General features: G+C 38.0%; 2 protein-coding genes across 4 annotated transcripts; one reads left to right on the forward strand and one right to left on the reverse strand.

Moving 5' to 3' along the window:
- The first annotated feature begins 342 nt into the window (after positions 1 to 342).
- On the forward strand, positions 343 to 9922 carry LOC134664432 (acidic leucine-rich nuclear phosphoprotein 32 family member A). Of its 3 annotated transcripts, XR_010098249.1 has the most exons (8): positions 343 to 524; positions 2136 to 2512; positions 3133 to 3218; positions 3964 to 4098; positions 5962 to 6042; positions 6710 to 6811; positions 7775 to 8801; positions 9324 to 9922. XR_010098249.1 is itself a non-coding variant. In XM_063521078.1 (7 exons), the coding sequence occupies exons 1-7, from the start codon at positions 477 to 479 to the stop codon at positions 7852 to 7854; spliced, it is 909 nt and encodes a 302-aa protein (XP_063377148.1). In that variant the 5' UTR covers positions 343 to 476; the 3' UTR covers positions 7855 to 9922. The 3 variants fall into 3 exon arrangements, 2 of the variants coding, with proteins under 2 accessions (XP_063377148.1, XP_063377149.1); XM_063521078.1 differs by having other exon boundaries at positions 7775 to 9922; XM_063521079.1 differs by lacking the exon at positions 3964 to 4098 and having other exon boundaries at positions 346 to 524; positions 7775 to 9922.
- A 910-nt stretch (positions 9923 to 10832) lies between these two features.
- On the reverse strand, positions 10833 to 19305 carry LOC134664433 (origin recognition complex subunit 2). Its single transcript, XM_063521080.1, has 7 exons — positions 18916 to 19305; positions 18442 to 18657; positions 16015 to 16103; positions 14908 to 15081; positions 12943 to 13471; positions 12250 to 12483; positions 10833 to 11105 (listed from the first exon to the last, which is right to left on the reverse strand). The coding sequence occupies exons 1-7, from the start codon at positions 19079 to 19081 to the stop codon at positions 10909 to 10911; spliced, it is 1605 nt and encodes a 534-aa protein (XP_063377150.1). The 5' UTR covers positions 19082 to 19305; the 3' UTR covers positions 10833 to 10908.
- Between the last annotated feature and the right edge of the window lie 270 nt (positions 19306 to 19575).

A 19575-nucleotide genomic window follows, 5' to 3' on the forward strand; every position in this document is an offset into this window, starting at 1 on the left:
ATAAATATACATTCATCTTAATTAAAACATCGATTTATAAGTTCTCAATGGAATACAATACCGGCTTTCGTACACTACACCTTCATTTTAAAAACTCCCGCTATTTGTCCATCAGACATACAACCTATTATTAGTGCCAACCTAACAAAGTAAAAGTACTGTTCCTGTATCATAATATGCATTTTTGTCAATCAGAGTATAGTAGATTTAGAATAAATAAATACTTTTTCGTTTTTACATACACTAAAACTAAATAATACTTTAATTTTGTATGTAAAATAGTTTAAAGTCTGCTACATTGACTGCGTTTCCGGTTGCTAACGCCGTATTTCGCCGACAGGCGGCGCACAACGTCACTCACTCGTGTATCTATAGTTTCCTTCTGTTTTGAAACCCAAGCCTAGTGAATTAGATCTTGAAAATAATTGTTAAGGTGGTTTAAAAGTGCTCTGATTGTTGATTAAAATACAGCTACGATGGAAAAGAGAGTCGCCTTGGAATTACGGGGAAGAAACCCTTCACAGGTAAATAAAGTCTTTTTTTCAATCAATTGGAATGTTTTGTCGATACGTATTTCGTCTATACTTAATGTGTAAGGCGTGTAAATTATGGTTTTGGTCTGTAAATTTACTAAATCATCGGTTTGTATTGTAATCTCACTACTCAATAATGTAAATCCATTCCGTAACATTGGATATGGCGATATTGTATACAGGAATTGGCCATTACCGATTGTTACGTTTCATGTGCACATATCAAACATACTGCTGATATTACTGTATTCTTGTGGTTTATCGGTGACTGTAAACACAGGATTTTCTTATTTGTATCAGACATCGTCTATTTCACCGATTCTGTTTGCACACAAGTACTAGAAACGGTCATGATGTAAATATTCCATATTGAGGTTAAGTTTGGGAAAAACTTGCAAAAGGTATAGCTTTGAGTTATGAGATTACAAATATGTATTATTACCACGCATAGCTTATTACCACGTTTATATAAAGTATAAATATATTGGTATTTACTATGAAACCCATAAAATACTACAGTATTACGACCTGTCAATAATTATGAACCTATATCCCATTCGAAATTCAATGTAGTCTTTTCAAGAGTGAAAGCATTCAATAACAATGATATATATTTTGCGATACACCGGTTTCTTTCGACCTCGCAAGTCGTTGTAGTGTGTAATTAAAGTTTTCTGTGAACTAGTTCACCTGAATTTACTTAGTCTGCTCAATTTCGCGCCCTTTCACCTATTAAAATTCTATTTCCGCAGTGACTAGTAAATGGGAGGTATTGTAGGCACAACATTTTTTATTTAATAAGTAGAGCGTGTTGTAATGTGTTTCTAAAATGCATTTCGTTTAAACACTTTACATCTGCAATTCCATATTGACGCACGCCTTACCAATATAGCGGCCATTTTTATTGCGTCGCGATGATTCGTGTCATCCGCCATTTCAAGAGAAAACGATAACGATTTTACACGCGGTAATAACACGCCGTTTACTTATTGTTGTAGAAACTAATTTAAAAACACATTCCTTTCATATTTGATGCAACATTTCCGTAGATTAATCACTAGTTTGTTCAATTTTACAAACTACGCAAGTGGCTTTGCGTTGACAACTCACACCATTTTGGCATTTTGACGTTTGGTTGGCTTGACTTGACTTTGCCAATACTGTTGAAAGCCAGCAACAGTACTTGTAATCTAATCTCTTTGCGTACAAATTTAAACTAGTTGAATACAGCTTTGCAAAATGTATATTTAATTTTTGATACATAACATTATTTCCAAACGTTAGCCCTTGAAAATATATCACATTATTAAAACGTCAACATTCAAGCTTGTTAATTTAACCTTGTTATTATATCGCAGTCTCCGACGGCCTAGAAACTAATATTATTGATTATTTTTTTACTTTAAAATATTGCAAGACCTAATCATTGTAATTCATCCAAATGACATCTTAGATTACCTCAAATATCGTGAATACCGTGTTCATTTAACAAAACAGAAGGAGCAAGTGTTGACCTAAACATAGCTTTGTAGTTTGAACTAAACATTCCTAGATGGCGCTTTAATAAATAAAATTTCAAACAAAAATCTTCATGTATTTCAGGTCAAGGAATTGAACCTCGATAACTGCAGGAGCACCAATGTTGTTGGTTTGACAGATGAATATACAAACCTCGAAATTTTAAGCCTTAACAATGTTGGGCTTACAACACTCAAAGGATTCCCCACACTTCCCAAACTGAGGAAATTAGAACTCTCTGATAACAGAATATCAAATGGACTAAATTTCCTCAGCGGCTGCAAAAAACTTACACATCTGAACTTCTCGGGTAACAAAATCAAGGATTTGGAAACACTGAAACCATTGGAGGAATTCAAAAATCTAAAGAACTTAGACCTCTTTAACAATGATGTTACTAATATTGAGGACTACAGGAACAAGGTCTTCGCCTTACATCCAGCTCTAAAATATTTAGATGGGTAAGTTAAGATTCTATTATACAAGACAGTGGCGGATTTGCAGTCTTTGTCACCCTAGGCCCCAGGCGCTGTAGGTGATCGCCCATCATATTTACTACATTTGGAAATGCAAATTTTCCAAATTTTTTGTCACAATTTGTCGCCCCTAATATCTTGCCACCCTAGACTAGACCCCTACTTGGCCTTAGGGCAAATCTGCCAGTGATACAAGATACAATTATTTCATATCATGAACATAGTAATTCAGTGCATATTTCCAATACTTCTACATATAAATATAAATACCTTATTTTTAGGTAAAATTCTCCTCATAAAAATTTACTTATTGCTACATTCCGGCATACCTACATAGATATCTATGATTTCTTTTAACATAGGTAATATAGGTATGCATCATCATACATAGATAGCTATGATTCCTTTTAACATGCTGCATAATCAAGTCAATTTGGCCATAGTATATATTATGAACTAATTGCAGCAGTGAAAGTGTTTCAAAAGCCAAGTATGGATAAATAATATTTGTTTGAGAGATACATGCTCATGGGAAGATAACAATGATTCAATCACAAACCTGAAACGAAAGAGCTCTGTTTAACTTGATGTGCTTTTTGTTACAGCCTGGACAAGGAAGACCGGGAGGCTGAAGACAGCGATGCCGAGGAAGAGGATGAAATGAATGGGAATAATGACAGTGAGGAGGATGGTATGTCATCTTTTTTATATTAATATTATTTTAAGGTGCAGTGGTTTCGACTGTGTGTGTGTGACTCTCGTTAATAATGTAAAATATGGAAGATATTGAGATAAGTTGAAATTACCACGCAGTTGAAATTGCCCCGCTGCACCTTATATAATTTTATGAAATGATGATATTTATATACTTAATACAACTAAGTACAGTCACGGTGCAGAAATAATCTATCAACCTTATTATATTGCCTTTACATTACGGTAGTCACCAGTTAAGTGTAAAAATCTGGGTGTAGACAACTTACTCAAAAATATGTGCCATAGTTCTTAACACATTCAACACCAAGAACCCGACTGTCGGGTACACTGTTCGTAGCGACTACGCGCTACATACGGCGAAACCGTGGCTACGCGCTACGACCGTAACCCGTAGCACTTAGTGGTAATGAATGTGTTAATTTGCTGACATAAGAGCTATAGGACATAAATTTTGTATGATTTCTGCACCCGTATATTTACACTTGACTGTACATATATTTGGCATGATGTCCATGTTGCTATTTAATACCTTTACAGTACTTATGTGTAACTAAAACGTTATTATGATAAGTATAAGTAGTATTGTGTATTTAGGGATAACTCTAAGCCTTAACTGAAATTTAGTGTATCAAATACATCAAACATTCTAATAATCACCTGTTTTCCCCTCCATTACTGCTATGCTATGATATAAATCTCAATAATGTACTGACTTCCAGATGTGGACATAGATTTGGGTCCGCTGGTGATTGACGATGAGCCCTCAGATAGGCCGCCAGAGAGCAGATCCTCTCTCCCTGTTGTATTGTACACAATTTACGGCCTACTATTTCACATGGGGTATCTTACCAAAAGTAAGCATCATATATATGTTGGTGATGCTTCTCCTTTTTAGCGGTTCATTCTGTGGCCATTCATGTTAACCCTTTATAAGGCATAAGTAGGGTTTGCAATCCGGATCCGAAATGTATGAAATTATCCGGATCCGCGGATCTTCCCATACATTTCGGATCCGTCGTGCAAACCCTAGGCATAAGAGTGTCAGAAAATATGCAAAATAGAACCCTATCACTTAAAAATCAGGTGGGAAATATGTGTGTCTGACCATGGGCCTTTAAATCCAGGGCTCGATTCTACTCGCTAAACTAAGCTACTTTAACTATGGCACCAACCCCGAAATCCCAAAAAAAATTTTACTTTTTCATACATTTTGGCTGATCAGATGTCGACGTTTTCTATGGAAAAGCCAAAAATTATTCCCCGATTTGAGGGTTGGTCCCATAGTAAAAGTAGCTCAGTTTAGCGAGTAAAATCAAGCCCTGGATTTAAAGCCCCATGGTAGACACACCATGTACTATCTGCCTTATAAAGGCTTAAAAAGTAATTGACGACATGTTAACTGTAGTACTGTGCAGTTGCCATCAGTTATATCGCAGCGGCCGAAAATAGCTCTCTAAATGCTCAAAAATATCTAAACACGTACTCCAAAGTCTGGATAATGAAGGCGTGCTCAGATATTTGTGAGCATCTTGGCAGCTCTTGACATATTTTGTGGTGATTGTAGAATAGTGAGTCTTCTCATGGTCGCCGGTGCGGGTTTTCATAAGTATAATGTAATTACCAGATGGTTTTTCTAAAGCTTGCGATTTATTCGCATAATTTGAGTTTTTCTTTAGTAGGCAAGGAAAGAGATGTAAATTAACTGATAAAATGTCTAACATTTGTACTATCAATAATTTGTAAATGTGCGAAATCTAGTGATGCTGTAACATACTGCACAGGCGCCTGCCGCGATAGCAGAGGACGCTGGTTCGATTCCAGCCTGGGGCACTGGAGGCCTTGGTCACTTTTTCCATAGAGAAAAAATTACATAGAGTGCTCACTCCTTACTTCAGTTTTAGTGCCAATAAGACTATTATTTTCGTAATCAACATCTAGCATCGAGTAGCGGAATTATCAGTACCACAGAATAAATAATAGTACTAGGTACAGAAGACTCACTCTAACAAAACGCGTCTGTCACGATCAGCACAGATATGGCCGCTAGGTGGCGACAGCGCCACGCGCGGCTTATGGCAAACCCCAAAATTGGGGTCGAACGGATGTACTTTTAGCTACCTGTAGCAAAGCGACGAAATCGCGGAGTAAGCCACGCCTGTCAGTACTGCTACTTGACAATAGATGTAGCACCGACCACCGACCGAAAAGTCTGCTCTAAAATATTCAGCTAATATTATAACCGGATAGACCGAAACTCTATTTTGAACGACTTCTGCTTTTAATATTAGTTGTAAATTGTTGTTCAATACAATTTTCGTGAGTCGCGACACTAGAGAATTCTATTGTCGAGTAGCTGTACTGATAATTCCGCTATTCGATGCTAGATATCGACTGCGAAAATAATAGTCGTTTTGGTACCAATGTATGGAGTGAGCACTCTATTCTTACTATATTTCTCTATGCTTTTTCTTAGTACGAGTATATGACATTTATTTCAATTTATAATTTATATAGTAGTGTTTCTACTGGAAATTAAAACAAATTAAATTATTTTCTGAACATCTCTCTCTCTCTCTCTTTAGCCTTTTTCGACCCTTCGGGTGTAGGCCTCCTTCATTTTACGCCATTCGTCACGGTCTTGCGCAACCTGGAGCCACACACTTTCTGAACATAATTTGTTCTGTTACTTCTAATAGTATGGTATGTCTTTGTTCTAGGTTCCGAAGTGGAAGAAGAAGAGGATGATGACGAAGACGATGGTGAGATCTCACTAAGTGCAGTCTACAATGAAAATCTTGGTTAGTAGTTTCTACCTTGAATACTGTATTTTCTTGAGCGTTGCGTACATAGGGTAATTCGCCAGTAACTGGTCACTTTTAGTAACTTGCCGCCCGAAACTAAAAATGAATTCTATTCACCTATAAATAGAATTCATTTTAGTATAAGGTTTCAATAACTGGCCACCTTTAGGGCGGCCAGTTACTGGCGAATTACCGTACGTAGGGGGATTTTGTTATGTCTAACCCAACTCTTGAGGGGTGAATATGTAGGTCATACTGAACAAAAAGAAACTGCTGAGCTGTTTTTGGGGTTGGTTCCATCCATAGTGAAAGTTGTTCAGTATGACCAACATATTCGCCCCTCAGAATATATTCAGATATTACAAAATCAATTCATATATTTATTTTTTCATAATGAAAGAATTCAAAGATCTTTATAGTAAAACTTATTTTTTTACCTATTCTGTTGTTTTTGGATTACTTAAGGAAATAAGAAGTTTACAGTGTGTTTTTACTACGGATTTCAACTGTAGAAATAAATTGGCTTTCTCAACCGCTCTTGACACAGCGTTGCAACAATCATCCGTCAGGGATGCAGTGGCCATTGATGGGGCTCATAATGTGACCTACTATTTAGATACTAGTTTTGATTGTGTACGCTTATTTGATATTTTTATTATTACAGAGGAGGAGAGCTCGGACAGCTCCGTGTACGAGGGCTCGGAGGATGAGGAGGACGATGACGACGATGACGAAGAGATTGACGCGGATCACAAGTCAAAGATAGGTATGTAGCTTCAAAATTACCTCCCACGTTTCCAGGACGGCATTGCCCCTGTTGGCGTTATTATGGTCTCGAAGAAAGACTGGATAAGTGATATCCACGAGCCGCAAGTAGCTAAAAATATAAGTAGGTAGGTGACTGAGTAGTCAAACAGCTGCGTGTATGAGAGCTAGGAGAATGAGGAGGAAGATTACGACGAAGACTAGGAGATTGACGCGGATCACAAGCCAAAGATAGATATGTAGTGGGACAAGCTTTGAAAATTACCTCCAACGTTTCCAGGACGGCATTGCCCCTGTTGGCGTTCTTGTTGTGGTCTCGATGAGAGACTGGCTAAAGTTGGTATCAACATTGACTTGCTAAAAAAGTAAGTAAGTATGTAGGTGGCTAAGTAGTCAGACAGCTGCGTGTATGAGGGCTAGGAGAATGAGGAGGCTAGCAACTATGAGGAGATTGGCGCGGATCACAAGTCAAAGCTAGGTATACACTGTAGGTACTGCACTGTAGGTAGGTAAGCACTGTGGTGGCTGAGTGGACAGACAGCTCTGTGTAAGAGGGCTGGGAGGATAGCTACTATGAGGAGATTGACGCGGATCGCAAATCAAAGTAATGCTTTGGCACAAATATACCAAGTGTATTGAACACGCATGGCTGTATTTGTCTGAACATTCCCATTGAATCTGTTTATTTGATATGGAAAACAAAACATTAGTAACAGCACGTGACAGCAATATTATAAAACCAAAAATGACGTTACTTTCAGCACCACATAATATGAGTCGATTATGTCTGATTATGCGATTTTGGTATTAACAAAAGGTAGATATTTGCTGAGAGGGTCGAATGGATTTACCCGAGTTTGAAGTAAAGCGACATATTATGTCAGCTACAAGTAATCTTAAGATTAATCTGTACCTACTCTTGCAATACAAAAGTAGTGTTAATGAGCTGTTGTTTTCCTTACAGACGGGGAAGACGCAGACGGCGAGCCGGAGGAGAGCACTCGGGGTAAAAAGCGGAAACACGACGACGACGAAGAGAATTGAGGGTTGCCTTAAGCGGAGTTATCTTACTAGTTCGTAAGTGTACAGCCTCCGATGCATCGGACAATAAACTTGATCACAACAGAGGTACAGTCATCCCCATAGACTAGTTGGCAGTTGTGAGACTATATCGCAGGAGTTCCCAACCGGTAGCGTGCGACGTAGCGAGACTCTTATAAAAAATTGACATGAAAATATTTTTGCAAAAAAAGTTGTGAACCCCTGTTCTAACGGCACCCTCTGGCTAGCTCATCCGCTTCTTCTCTTAGTGTTAACTTACCCCTTACTTATCGTTGTCGATTATCGTAACGATTTGTCATACACACGATAGATAAAACTGCGCAAATCGGACTGCACAGATTAATCGCTACGATTTATAGTTACGTGTGTAGCCGGCATTAATCTTAACACATTTACTGCCACCAACGCACGTAATAATATGCGTTCACCGTAATACAAGTTGATTCCTAATCCACCGCCCCCTGGCAGTGAATGCGTTTAAGCGCCTCGGCGCCACCAGAATGTTTTCTATCATTACGATGTTGATGTCTTTTCCGTGTAATCTGTAGTTTGTTGTCCGACAAGTTAATGTTTCAATAAAATTGTTTATGTAGTAATATTTTTTTATTCTATTGACATACTTAATTTTAGTCTAATCATTGAAATGAAAGTGCAAGAAACTAGCATTAAATTAAATTAGCTCTCAAAAGTTTTGGTATCAATTATATTAAAATTAGATTTAAGGTAAAGGAACAAGACAGTAAATTATCAGTGCCCTTGGAATCCATTCTAGTGTTAAATTTACATTAGTAGAGCCTTGCGGCTTTTTTCCATGTTTTTGTGACTAAGAATAATTTAGACCAAAGTTGCTGTTGGAAATAAGCCGCAAGCAAGATTTTGAGAGTTATGGCAGCCAATGAATGATGAAATTAATTAATGAAATATATACAGTAAAGACAAAAATTATAATATTTAAAACTTTTGCGTTTTGAACACATATATTAACTCACATTTATATCGGGTCTATCGCGAATTTTTTTAATTAAATTATTACCTTTATTTACCGACGGTCGTGGTCGCGGCTAATGGTAACATTCCATTTCTGACCGCAGCTGCACTACTGGTACTAAACGCATCGGTGTTATTGTCAATTTCCATAGTAAAATGAACGGCAATGCAGCTGTCGTTGGAAATGGACTGTCAATTGATGATGATATCCCAGCAAAATGTCAAAACAGGGATTTGTGCTACTACTGATTTGCCAGTTAGCCGCGACCACGACCAGTGAAACCTGTGAGCCTACCGCGAACCACGTTCGACGTGTTGCTTCCCTGTCACACTTACGTACGAATTTACAAGTGCGACAGAGAGGCAACACGTCGAACGTGGTGCGCGGTAAGCCCTCTGTGTCGAAACGTCGGTAAATAATGGTAATAAAATATATTCGCGTTAGACCCGTCTATAAATGTGAGTTAAAGACAAATTAGTTGCAAATGACAACACTTATGATTATCGCCTTGGCACACATACAACATGGACCACCCTTCACTGTAAACATAACATGATTTTCTTTTCTAACTAATCCATGTTTAACAAAACGTCTCGTCAATACCTACATTTTGACGCTGAAGCGTTTTTCAGTAGTTTTATATTGTAATAATTTAATATTAAGTTTTGTTACTTTGTATATGTGGATTTTTAATGTTTAGCAATCTCACTAATGATAACTGAAACGTTTATCAGTATCACTAAATTCCATTGGGCGTAGTAAATTAATTCAATCAAGTCTTTGACATCCTAATGAGTTCAGAGAGTATTTTTCTACAATCATTTTAATCTTAATGAAAGAGCAATTAATGCACTTTAGAATATCAATGATAATATGAGATGTTTGGTTGATGCAACGTAGTAAACGTGCCAGATATGATGAAGAGAATTTTAGTTAATAATTTTATTGTATTATGTAAGTCATTAAGTTTAAGTAATTTACAACTTGGCCTGTTGATATATATTGTATAATCCTATTAAGATTTTTATTTCTGGGATTGTAAAATAAAAACTTAAACTTTAATTAGGTGTTTTATTATACGATAATGATAATGCAAGTTAAGCAATGATCCCAAGTTTATCGCTTTGATCTCGGACTGTCTAGAACACACAATGACTAGTGTAATAATTTAACACAAAATGACCACATATAGGTAGGTTAGGTTTCTTCAAATGGCCGAAGGCCAAACAGCACAGAAATAGGAGCCCCGCGGCAGCGTATTAAAGATAAACCGACGAAATTTAGGTAAATAAAGGTCTAAATAATTGTAGTCATTTTGTGTTCTAGACCGTTTGCGATGTAGACTAAAAGGGATATAGGCAAAATATTACACTAGTCATTTTGTGTTCTAGACAGTCCGAGACCAACCCAGTTTATCTACTTCCTATCCTACCCTGACCGGATGCCAATTTCAAGCTAGCCCTGTAAATAGTACCGAGCTATTAACAATGGCGTTGTAGCAGCTCGGGTGCGCGCTATCCACCCTTCGCACCCCGCACGATTGCACTGTCTAGACGGCTTCGTCGAATGACTATTGTTTTATAGTGACACTAGCACGGCGACTGATATGTTTACCCCGGTCACTCCGTGCAACTGGTCATTAGCCCGAAAATATGACAATGAAGTCACGACGACTGCGGGCGGGGAGCGTGAATATCAAGTTTTTAGGGTCGGTTGCACCAAACCGTTTGTAACCGTTAAAGCGTTCACTAGATATTATTGTACGGGAAGTTTCATACTACACTGCTGATTAATCAGTCCGTTAAAATGTTTGTGCAACTGGCACTTCCAGCGGGCGCCCTAATCCGTCTCTTTAGTCGACATGCCTTCATTTATGTCAAGCTTTCGGGCTACTAATTGTATGCAGTGCGCACTTTAACTTATTTTCCTATGGTATCTAGTATTTGATGAGATTGAATATCAAAACACGAACTAATTAAAAATAATTTAATAATAAATACATAAAACAATGGCATGCTTTTCAAAAGGTGCACACAAAAACTCCCTCGTCAACTATTTTGCTCCAAAAACTGCTGCAGCAAGGAATTATCGATAGGTATGAACAAGTTCTCGCTGCCGTCGTACGTGCGCTTCATTTTCACGAGTTTGTGGTCCAGGAACTCCGTGAGCTGCGCTCGGAGGGCTATGTCCGAGCTCACCAGGAACTGTTCGCGCGATTTTGAATACAGCTCCTTGAAAGGCAAACCTGCAACGAACAATTAGGTTCCAGTTATAAGAGGTTCGAGATTTAACATGTTCAGAAATAAAAAGTATGCTATAAAAATAATTTCTTCGAATTTGAAAAATTGTCGGTTACCTGCACTTGCTTGTTATGGACTCAGAAAAATTGTTAATGCGACTGTTTATGGTTATCCATCTGATACTGTATGATTGATGATGTTCAAGATGCCTTTGGCACTGGTGTTCAGTGGCGAGTCATAAGAACATATATATTGAATGTACAGAATAAATAATAGTACTAGGTACAGAAGATTCACTAACAAAACGCGTCTATCATGACAGATATGACCGCAAGGTGGCGCAAGCGCGAACTGGCGTCCGTTCCGTAGCGGTTCGCGGCAACTACTACCACAGAATAAATAATAGTACTACCGTACAGAAAGGAAACTTCCTACAAAACCGAAGTTTGACAGCGGTTCAGGGTCGAATCATGCTATCCCTTTCTAATATATGACACTATCCCTTTCGGCTATTTAGGGTTGTCAAAATTCAAGTGATTATCTTATCTGTGGTCGTGCACGCAGAAGGTAGTCAAGTGGTGCCAACCCTAATAATTGCTCGGAGCAATGCTGAGCCGAGCGGAGCCGAGTTTGACCGATCTCAGGAGTTTCGCACCCCTGCTACTACTGCTAGACAGCAAAATTGGTGTGGGCCGCATGTACTTGCAGCGACACGACGAAATCGCGGAGTGAGCCACGCCTGGTATTACCACAGAAGAAATAATAGTACTCGTACTACCGTACAGAAAGGACACTTCCTACAAACCCGAAGTTTGACAGCGATTCAGGGTCGAATCATTCTATCCCTTTCTAATATATGACAGTATCCCTTTCGGCTATTTAGGGTAGTCAAAATTCAAGTGATTTTCTTATCTGTGGTCGTGCACGCACAAGGAAGTCAAGTGGTGCTAACCCTAATAATTGCTCGGAGCAATGCAGAGGGGCTAGCGAGAAAACCGAAATTCGCAAATTGCGGGGATCTTTCTCCTTCACTGCAATGAAGGCGTAATTAGAGTGACAGAGAAAAATTCCCGCAATTTGCGAACTTCGATTTTCGCGGTTATAGCCCAGAGCCGAACGAAGTCAGGAGTGTCTCCCCACTGGTATTACCTTGATAATGCGGCTGCTTATGGTTATCCAGCTGGTACTGTATGATGATGTTAAAGATGCCCTTGGCGTTGGTGGTGAGCGATTGGTGCACGCTCTTCAGCGACGAGAGCTGCAGCGCGCCGCTGCGGTGCGTCATCAGAGAGTTCTCGTAGGACGTCTCTTCGGAGTACGGGAGGAAGGTGGTCACGTCCCACCACGTAAAACGGAACTTGCTTAGCTTGTTGTGGTCCCATACTGGAAAGGGGGTTCTGAGATTATTTTAGGAATCTACTGGGTTTCAGCTAATCATGGAGACAGGAGATGGCCTAAGAGACAGCCATAACTCTATAGTTTGAGTTTCGTTACAACCTTATTGAGCTTACTGTGGGACTAGATCGACTTGTGTAAGATATATTTAATTACACAAACGGGTCAAATTTCATTGTTTTTACCTTAAATTCCGCCCTTCGACGTTCGCGAGAGATTAAAGTGTTATATTGTGTATGATAATTCCATCCTATGTGACGTCCCACGACGGTTAAAGGTACCTTATGGCGGTTGGCGCTTACACTATTATTAACACCGCTCCAATATTATTGCGGCGCTATGCGACTTAAGGGCAAGCCGCCTTAAGGTACCTTTTGCCGTAGAACGTCACATATTTATTATTATTATTTATGATTACTTAAGTAAAAGAGGAAGGCGTTTACTTACATAGTGGTGCATTGATATGATCAATAGTTGCTATTGTGTGAACATTTTTGATCTGACACAAGCTGGCCAGTGTGGTTTGCGCTTTAGCGTTCCGCAGCATTGTACCGTCTATGTTATGTATTATAAGAAACAACTCCATATCCTCATCTAATAACCATGTTTCAATCAGTTTAACTACATCCCCCACGTTTGATGGAACATGGCTACATTTTAGAAGGTCCATTACAATTGTTTCTAGAATACTTTTAATTGTAAGACTTGGGAAGAAACCGTTAACAACTATGCATGGATAGTCAGATAACTTTTCCTTTTGAAACTGGTGGAGTACTGATCTTTTTGACCCAATCCCATAAAGGACTATGTTAAAGTCTTCACTTAAAATGTACATCCATTTATCAAAGAGTTGTTCGTATGACTGATTGAGTTCTGTTATTTTGGATTTGTGTTCTTCAGAAATATAGTCTTTTTCCATGTTGTCGTCTAGATTTAAATTCTTTAATCTTGCCAGTGTGTGGTCTGATGTTGCTATCTGAAAACAGCAATACAATACAATAATTTAATGAAAAGAATTACATGATATTTGTTATGCCACGTTGTTGGTAATTATGGAAACATAAATGTATGATGGTTACATTGCCACAAAATAATAGGATGCACTTATGTGACAGCATGAGACACGTATATGCAACCTGACGCATCCAATGACATTATGGACCATGGTTGCTTACAAGTTTTAGGTATGTACGAGGGTTGCACTGAAAATGTCGGGAATAGAGAATACTGTCGCATCTAGACAGTCAATCTTTATTTTAATGCATACTTAATCTCAAACTGACCACGCATATAAATTTTCTTTTGAAAGTAATCATTCTGTAATGCACACGGCTCATAATCCCAAAGTCCTTTTTGTATGGCGATTTTGGAGCCTTAGTGGTTTTGTATGAAATTCGTGGAGTAGCCAACGGAATTGAAGTTTTTTTTACATATATATATATATATAATATTTTTTTACTGTTGTCATATGAATATTTAGGAATGTCGAAATCTGCCGATATGCAACTTTTTTGGCAGTCTTTTTAATTAACAGCACAAATGCGATTTTAATTTTTGACGTCGCTTTGGAATGACATGCTTCTTTAAGATCATCTATGGGATAAAATGAAAGTGACTTTCATATTTAATTTTAACCGCAAACGAGCGTACGATGAACTCTAGTTCATAAAAAAATAACAGAAGCCCATTGTAACTTTTATTTGTTCGCTGAGGGCATATTGAAAACCGTTTAAAAATTTGATCGGAAAAATCACTTTGCCAAAAATTCAAATAATGTTCGACATACAATTTTCAAATTGCCAGTAATTCTTAAATACAAATGACAACCAAATGAAATATACCTTAAAAGTTTTATAAAGAGTTACATTTTTATAAATTATATGCCTCTTTCTATTATGTTATTTCTAAGTGTCCCATTCCCGAATATTTCAGTGCGACCCTCGTAATAATGTAATTTTCTCTAAAATAAAAGGTTGGCAATCACTTAAAGACTTGATTGCCAACCATTATTTATGAGTTTAGTGTAACCAGCCTTTAGTCTTATGCCAGAAATAACAGAAATTCACTTAGGGTCAATTGCACCAAACTGTATGTCACCGTTAAAGCGTTCGCTAAATTTTATCGTATGGGAAGTTTCAAAGTTGACTGCTGAGTGATGTTGATCAGTCCGCTAAATGTGGTTGGTGCAACTGGCCCTTAGTGTAGTTTTAGTTGGCTTAACGGCTGCATCACTTTCTTTTGCTACATTAACCTTTTAACTGCTATAGAATTTTTCATCAAGCATGCTCATGTACAAAGTTATACGAAGTTTTGTCCTATTTATCTGACTGCGGGGAAATGAGCCCGATTTTGTATGTCTTATAAATCAGTCTACATTAAAAGTTTAAGTATTTTTGTGTGCATTCATATTACCTTTTTACTTGAATTCATCATGAAGTAATTGTCTGGAGTAACAATGTACTCTGAATCTTTGGGCCGCGCCTTGCCCCTGCCCCTTCCCTGAACTTTGCTTGCTGGCTTGGTATCCACCGGGGCATCGTTTTCCTCTTCTTCTTCAGAACCACTTGATGATGATGCAGATGAAGCCTGAATATAGTTTGAATTTTTTTTTTAATTCAGAAAATAACAAAAGTCTTTATTGATTTGAGTCAAACGGATAACAAAAGTCTGAAAAATTGTAACAGAGAATGTACTGAAGTCCATCAAGACGGGGACACCCGCTTTTATTCCAGTACAACAACATTTAACAGGCCAGTGTGGATAATGGTAGGTTGACTGCTATAGTTATTGGCTCCTATATTTTTGGCACCTTATTCGTATCAATATTTTTGGATGTGACTGTACCCAACACACAAGCCTACTGTATGTGGAGCTTACTGTATGTGATTATTAGCATGGCATTGTGTTATGTGTAATAACTTATTACACATAATAATAAGGTAACTAATTTAATGATAGACGCATAACAAATCAACTTATGTAGATTTTCAGATTTTGAATGTCATCATCATCATCATCTCAGCCATAAGACGTCCACTGCTGAACATAGGCCTCCCCCTTGGACCTCCATACGTGCCGGTTGGAAGGGGACCGGATTTTGAATGTACCTACCAATAATGTTTGTGGCTTAGAAATAAAATATATTGATTTAATAAATGACTAAATATATTAATTTAATCGGGAGTCATGGAGAACTAGGGGAGAGGCTTTTGCCCAGCAGTGGGACACACAAATAAGCTAAGAAAAAAAAATGACTTGGAATAATTATTTACAGTACATATGGTCCTATTTTCCTGCACTAGTGCGTAAAATAGCACTTTTCGTGCGATGTCATAAGTTTAAAGGGCCATATGTACTGTAAAACGTTGTATGATACACGTGCGAATAGGTAATTCGCAACTCGTGTCGATTTAAAACACTCCCTTCGGTCGTGTTTTAATTTATCGCCACTCGTTTCGAATTTCCTCTTTTTCGCACTTGTATCGTAAATAACTATTTCCTACATGATAAAATGCTCACCTCATTTTCACTCTCGTCAGGTACAAAGTCACTACTGCTGCCTGAGAAATCATCTTCATCACTTCCACTGTCTACTTCTTTTACAATCCCTGGAAAATTCGGTCAATATTTGTTATGATTATGAAATGTTTTGTAACTTTAGAAGATTAGTTAAATTGGTTATGTGGAACTCACAGCGGGCCCGAAGTGGAGAAGGGTGGCCAACAACAGACCCCAATGGAAAGAGCTAGAGGAGGCCTTTAACAGGCGGCACACTGAGCTTGGAGACATACTCTCTAACTCAGAATAAAAGGGCTTAATAGATAGATGTGAAACTATTAAGAACCTCAAAAACTAAATTTATCTGCTCTTTTGATCTACATTTACAAAAGTCTTCTGACTTTTAGGTCAACTGGATGGGAAAATTCAATAGAATGACAGTTTTTATGTCATTGTTGCTAATAAATGCTTGCCAAATGGATGAATATTGTTACTATTTATAAGGACACCTTTGTATACACATATTCTTCCAAATAATTACTACTACTACCAGGGCCGGATTAAGCATGTCGGGGCCCCTAGGCAGTACGAGGCTTGGGGCCCCCACAGTCAATTCTGCACACAGCATATTCAGTACAGGGAAATAAATTTGCGTTATAATTTCAATCTTCAGCGTCGGCCAAGCCGATCTTAATCGAACGATGTCTTTTTCGCTCTTATTGCGTGGACTTAAAGCTTATTCTATCGGTTTTGGCCGATTCCGCGTCGCGTCAAGTGTGGGGAGAGCCCGTTAGGCTTAAGGTCAATTTCCAGTGGAATACCAAAGATGTGAGCTTCAGCGTCACTTTCCTATCTACCTCTATTGGCAAATTTTAAGCGAGGAAAGCTAAGCTCAACTATAGTGCCGCAAAGTTGATTTTCGCAATAGTTAATATTTTGCGAGGCTGAACAGCGATTGTCCGACCATAAGATCAAACGCCGAGCCACATGATTAGAATCCCTATCCATATCATAGTGATGTTATGTTAAAATCACTTAAATTACTAGAGTTAGACCAAGATAAGGCTGTAACAATTTTGATAGCACTCGCAGTGCAAGTGTTATTTTAAACGTCAAAACTTCTATGAAATTATGACGTATAAATAATACTTGCACTGCGTATGCTATCAAAATCATTGCATACTTTGGTCTAACTCTATTCATTCACCAGTCAAGCTAACATGTCGATGATACAACTAAAGAACCAAAAATAAACGCGAGCGCAGCGAGCGCGAATTTTTTTTCACAAATTGTGAAAACGTGTTAAAAGGCCGGGTATCGATCTTCATCAGGGCCTAAAAGTCCGAACTCCCCAGTGAGGCAAGCTTTCATGCGAAGCCGTGCTTCATCAGGTTTCAGGATATATACTTAGTTGAGCACAGACACGAACCAATGTCTATTGTATTAAAAAGCGAGACCGCAGGCCAAGCTTGGCGCAGCGAGGCCAAAGGCTAAGCTGAAGTAGAGGAGATGTGGAACACAAACCAATGGTAAATTGAGGTAAAAAGTGAGGCTAAAGGTCGAGCATTCCTATGAAAAACTGGGGACACGTTCGTCTTCTTTCTTTTTCTTAGTTTTAATCAATAGTCCTCGTGATTCTGAGTCGAACTAACCTAAAAGTTGTTGGTTGTTCGAAAAAAAATTAACTATTTTTCTTGAAAATCTCTATTATTACAACTTTACAATAGGTACGCAGAATACGCCCCGTAAACTGTAACGTATTGCTTCAATTTTATTACAGTATTTCATTAATTTAAAGAATGGATCGAAAAAAACAATAACAAAGTATACTCATTATAAGAATTAAAAAATTACTCATGAATTAGGACCCTATGGAAGAAAATTTTATTTGGTGCACGGTGAGCCGCCGGGGCCCCCTAGACGAGCCGGGGCCCCTAGGCAGTTGCCTACTTTGACTTAGGGTTAATCCGGCCCTGACTACTACTTAACACATTCAACACCAAGAACCCGACTGTTGGGTACACTGTTCGTAGCGACTACGCGCTACATACGACGAAACCGTGGCTACGCGCTACGAGCGTAACCCGTAGCACTTAGTGGTATTGAATGTGTTAATGGCTCAACAACCCAAAATGAGTCTTGGCCTCCGACACGAGTACACGCCAGTTGTCTCAATCCTGTGCCATCTCCCGCCAGTTATCGGCATGGAAATCGCGCAAGTCCGCTTCAACCAGGTAAAAATAATATTTTTTATTTTATAGTATATTCCAAATAATTAGTATATTCTATTCTATTCTCGTAACTTTACATGTTCTTGAGAATTAACACAAACATAGATTCACATTTTAGCCATATTTAGTTATGTGTGGCTTCCCTGAAACAAGCTAAAATTACTAAAATAGAGACAGCTCACATGAAAGCTACAAAAACAAAATAAATTCAACTTACTCTTCTTTATAATATCCTTAACAACTTTAGGTGTAGCCTCAGTAACTTTCTTAACAGAGTCCAAGTGCATATTCTTTTGAGGAGTCTTCAAAGGAGACTCTAATCTTGGAGAATTACTCTGGAGATCTCTCACTTTATTCTGTAAGTCGTGCTTGGTATGCCGCGACTTAAACTTAAACATGTCTTGCCCTTCAACATCATCATTCGTGAATAAAGCTGAAAAATTATAAATAATGACACCTTAAAAATCACCCTATTTCAAAAACAAAAGCCTCTATAGTATTTTTCATACTAAATATTTTCCCTTATTATAGTAGGCAAAAACTAATGTTAGCCCTAAACAATGTTTACAGTTAAACTGATATAAGATTTACACATGTGATGATGTTTTATTAATTAACAAAGTTTAATACTCAAATATAGATTAGAAATATCTATAAAATATCACATTCCCGATCATATAAAAGCACCAACCTGTAGGTTTTTGCGAGGGCACACCATCAAAATCGTTGTCTTCATCCGAACTAGTGTCTTGTTGTACTTGGCGTTTCACTGGAGATAATTCCATAAAATCTCCATATTTTTGAGGTTTATTCCTTCTTCTCACAGTCCTTCGAGGTGTCTCAGGAGTATCACTCATTTGTGCTAAATTATGTAGAATATTGACGAAAGAAGATGCTTACGTTCTAAACAAAACTATAATTAAAGAAATTTCTTAAACTATACAATGGAAGAGCGGATTCTATTTGATACTATTGGAAAAAACGATACTTTCGCTGCACAAATATCGAAAAGGGAATAGAAGCTGATGCTCCTTTTACTATTAATATTAAGTTTATTTTGCAAATAATGTAAAGACAAACGAAGTCCCGCGCTTCCAAGCCAAATATCAATCTGAACTGTCAGTGTCAGTGTCCTGTCCTCGTGTTATTAAAGCCGAAACACACAACCGCACCACACAAGATCGACACGTGTCCTGCACCGCACTAAACTCGCGGTCCGATGCGGTCGTCTGTTGACCACTACAGACAGTTTATTATAGATCAAAATATACATATAATACTCAAGGACCTGTATTATTTCCATTTATTTCAGTGGCTAAACTATAGCCGTTTCCGTCATTAGAAAAAAAGC

Source organism: Cydia fagiglandana, chromosome 5, assembly GCF_963556715.1.
Source record: "Cydia fagiglandana chromosome 5, ilCydFagi1.1, whole genome shotgun sequence".
Lineage (NCBI taxonomy): Eukaryota > Metazoa > Arthropoda > Insecta > Lepidoptera > Tortricidae > Cydia > Cydia fagiglandana.

Excerpts from the sequence above, each read along its gene's own strand:
- LOC134664432 (XM_063521078.1), top strand. The coding sequence starts at position 477 with ATGGAAAAGAGAGTCGCCTTGGAATTACGGGGAAGAAACCCTTCACAG. Across the intron at positions 4,099-5,961 it reads CATGGGGTATCTTACCAAAA|GTTCCGAAGTGGAAGAAGAA; the intron begins GTAAGCATCATA and ends TCTTTGTTCTAG. Across the intron at positions 6,043-6,709 it reads AGTCTACAATGAAAATCTTG|AGGAGGAGAGCTCGGACAGC; the intron begins GTTAGTAGTTTC and ends TTATTATTACAG.
- LOC134664433 (XM_063521080.1), bottom strand. The coding sequence starts at position 19,081 with ATGAGTGATACTCCTGAGACACCTCGAAGGACTGTGAGAAGAAGGAAT. Across the intron at positions 16,104-18,441 it reads TAAGGATATTATAAAGAAGA|GGATTGTAAAAGAAGTAGAC; the intron begins GTAAGTTGAATT and ends CGAATTTTCCAG. Across the intron at positions 13,472-14,907 it reads TGATGAATTCAAGTAAAAAG|ATAGCAACATCAGACCACAC; the intron begins GTAATATGAATG and ends TGCTGTTTTCAG.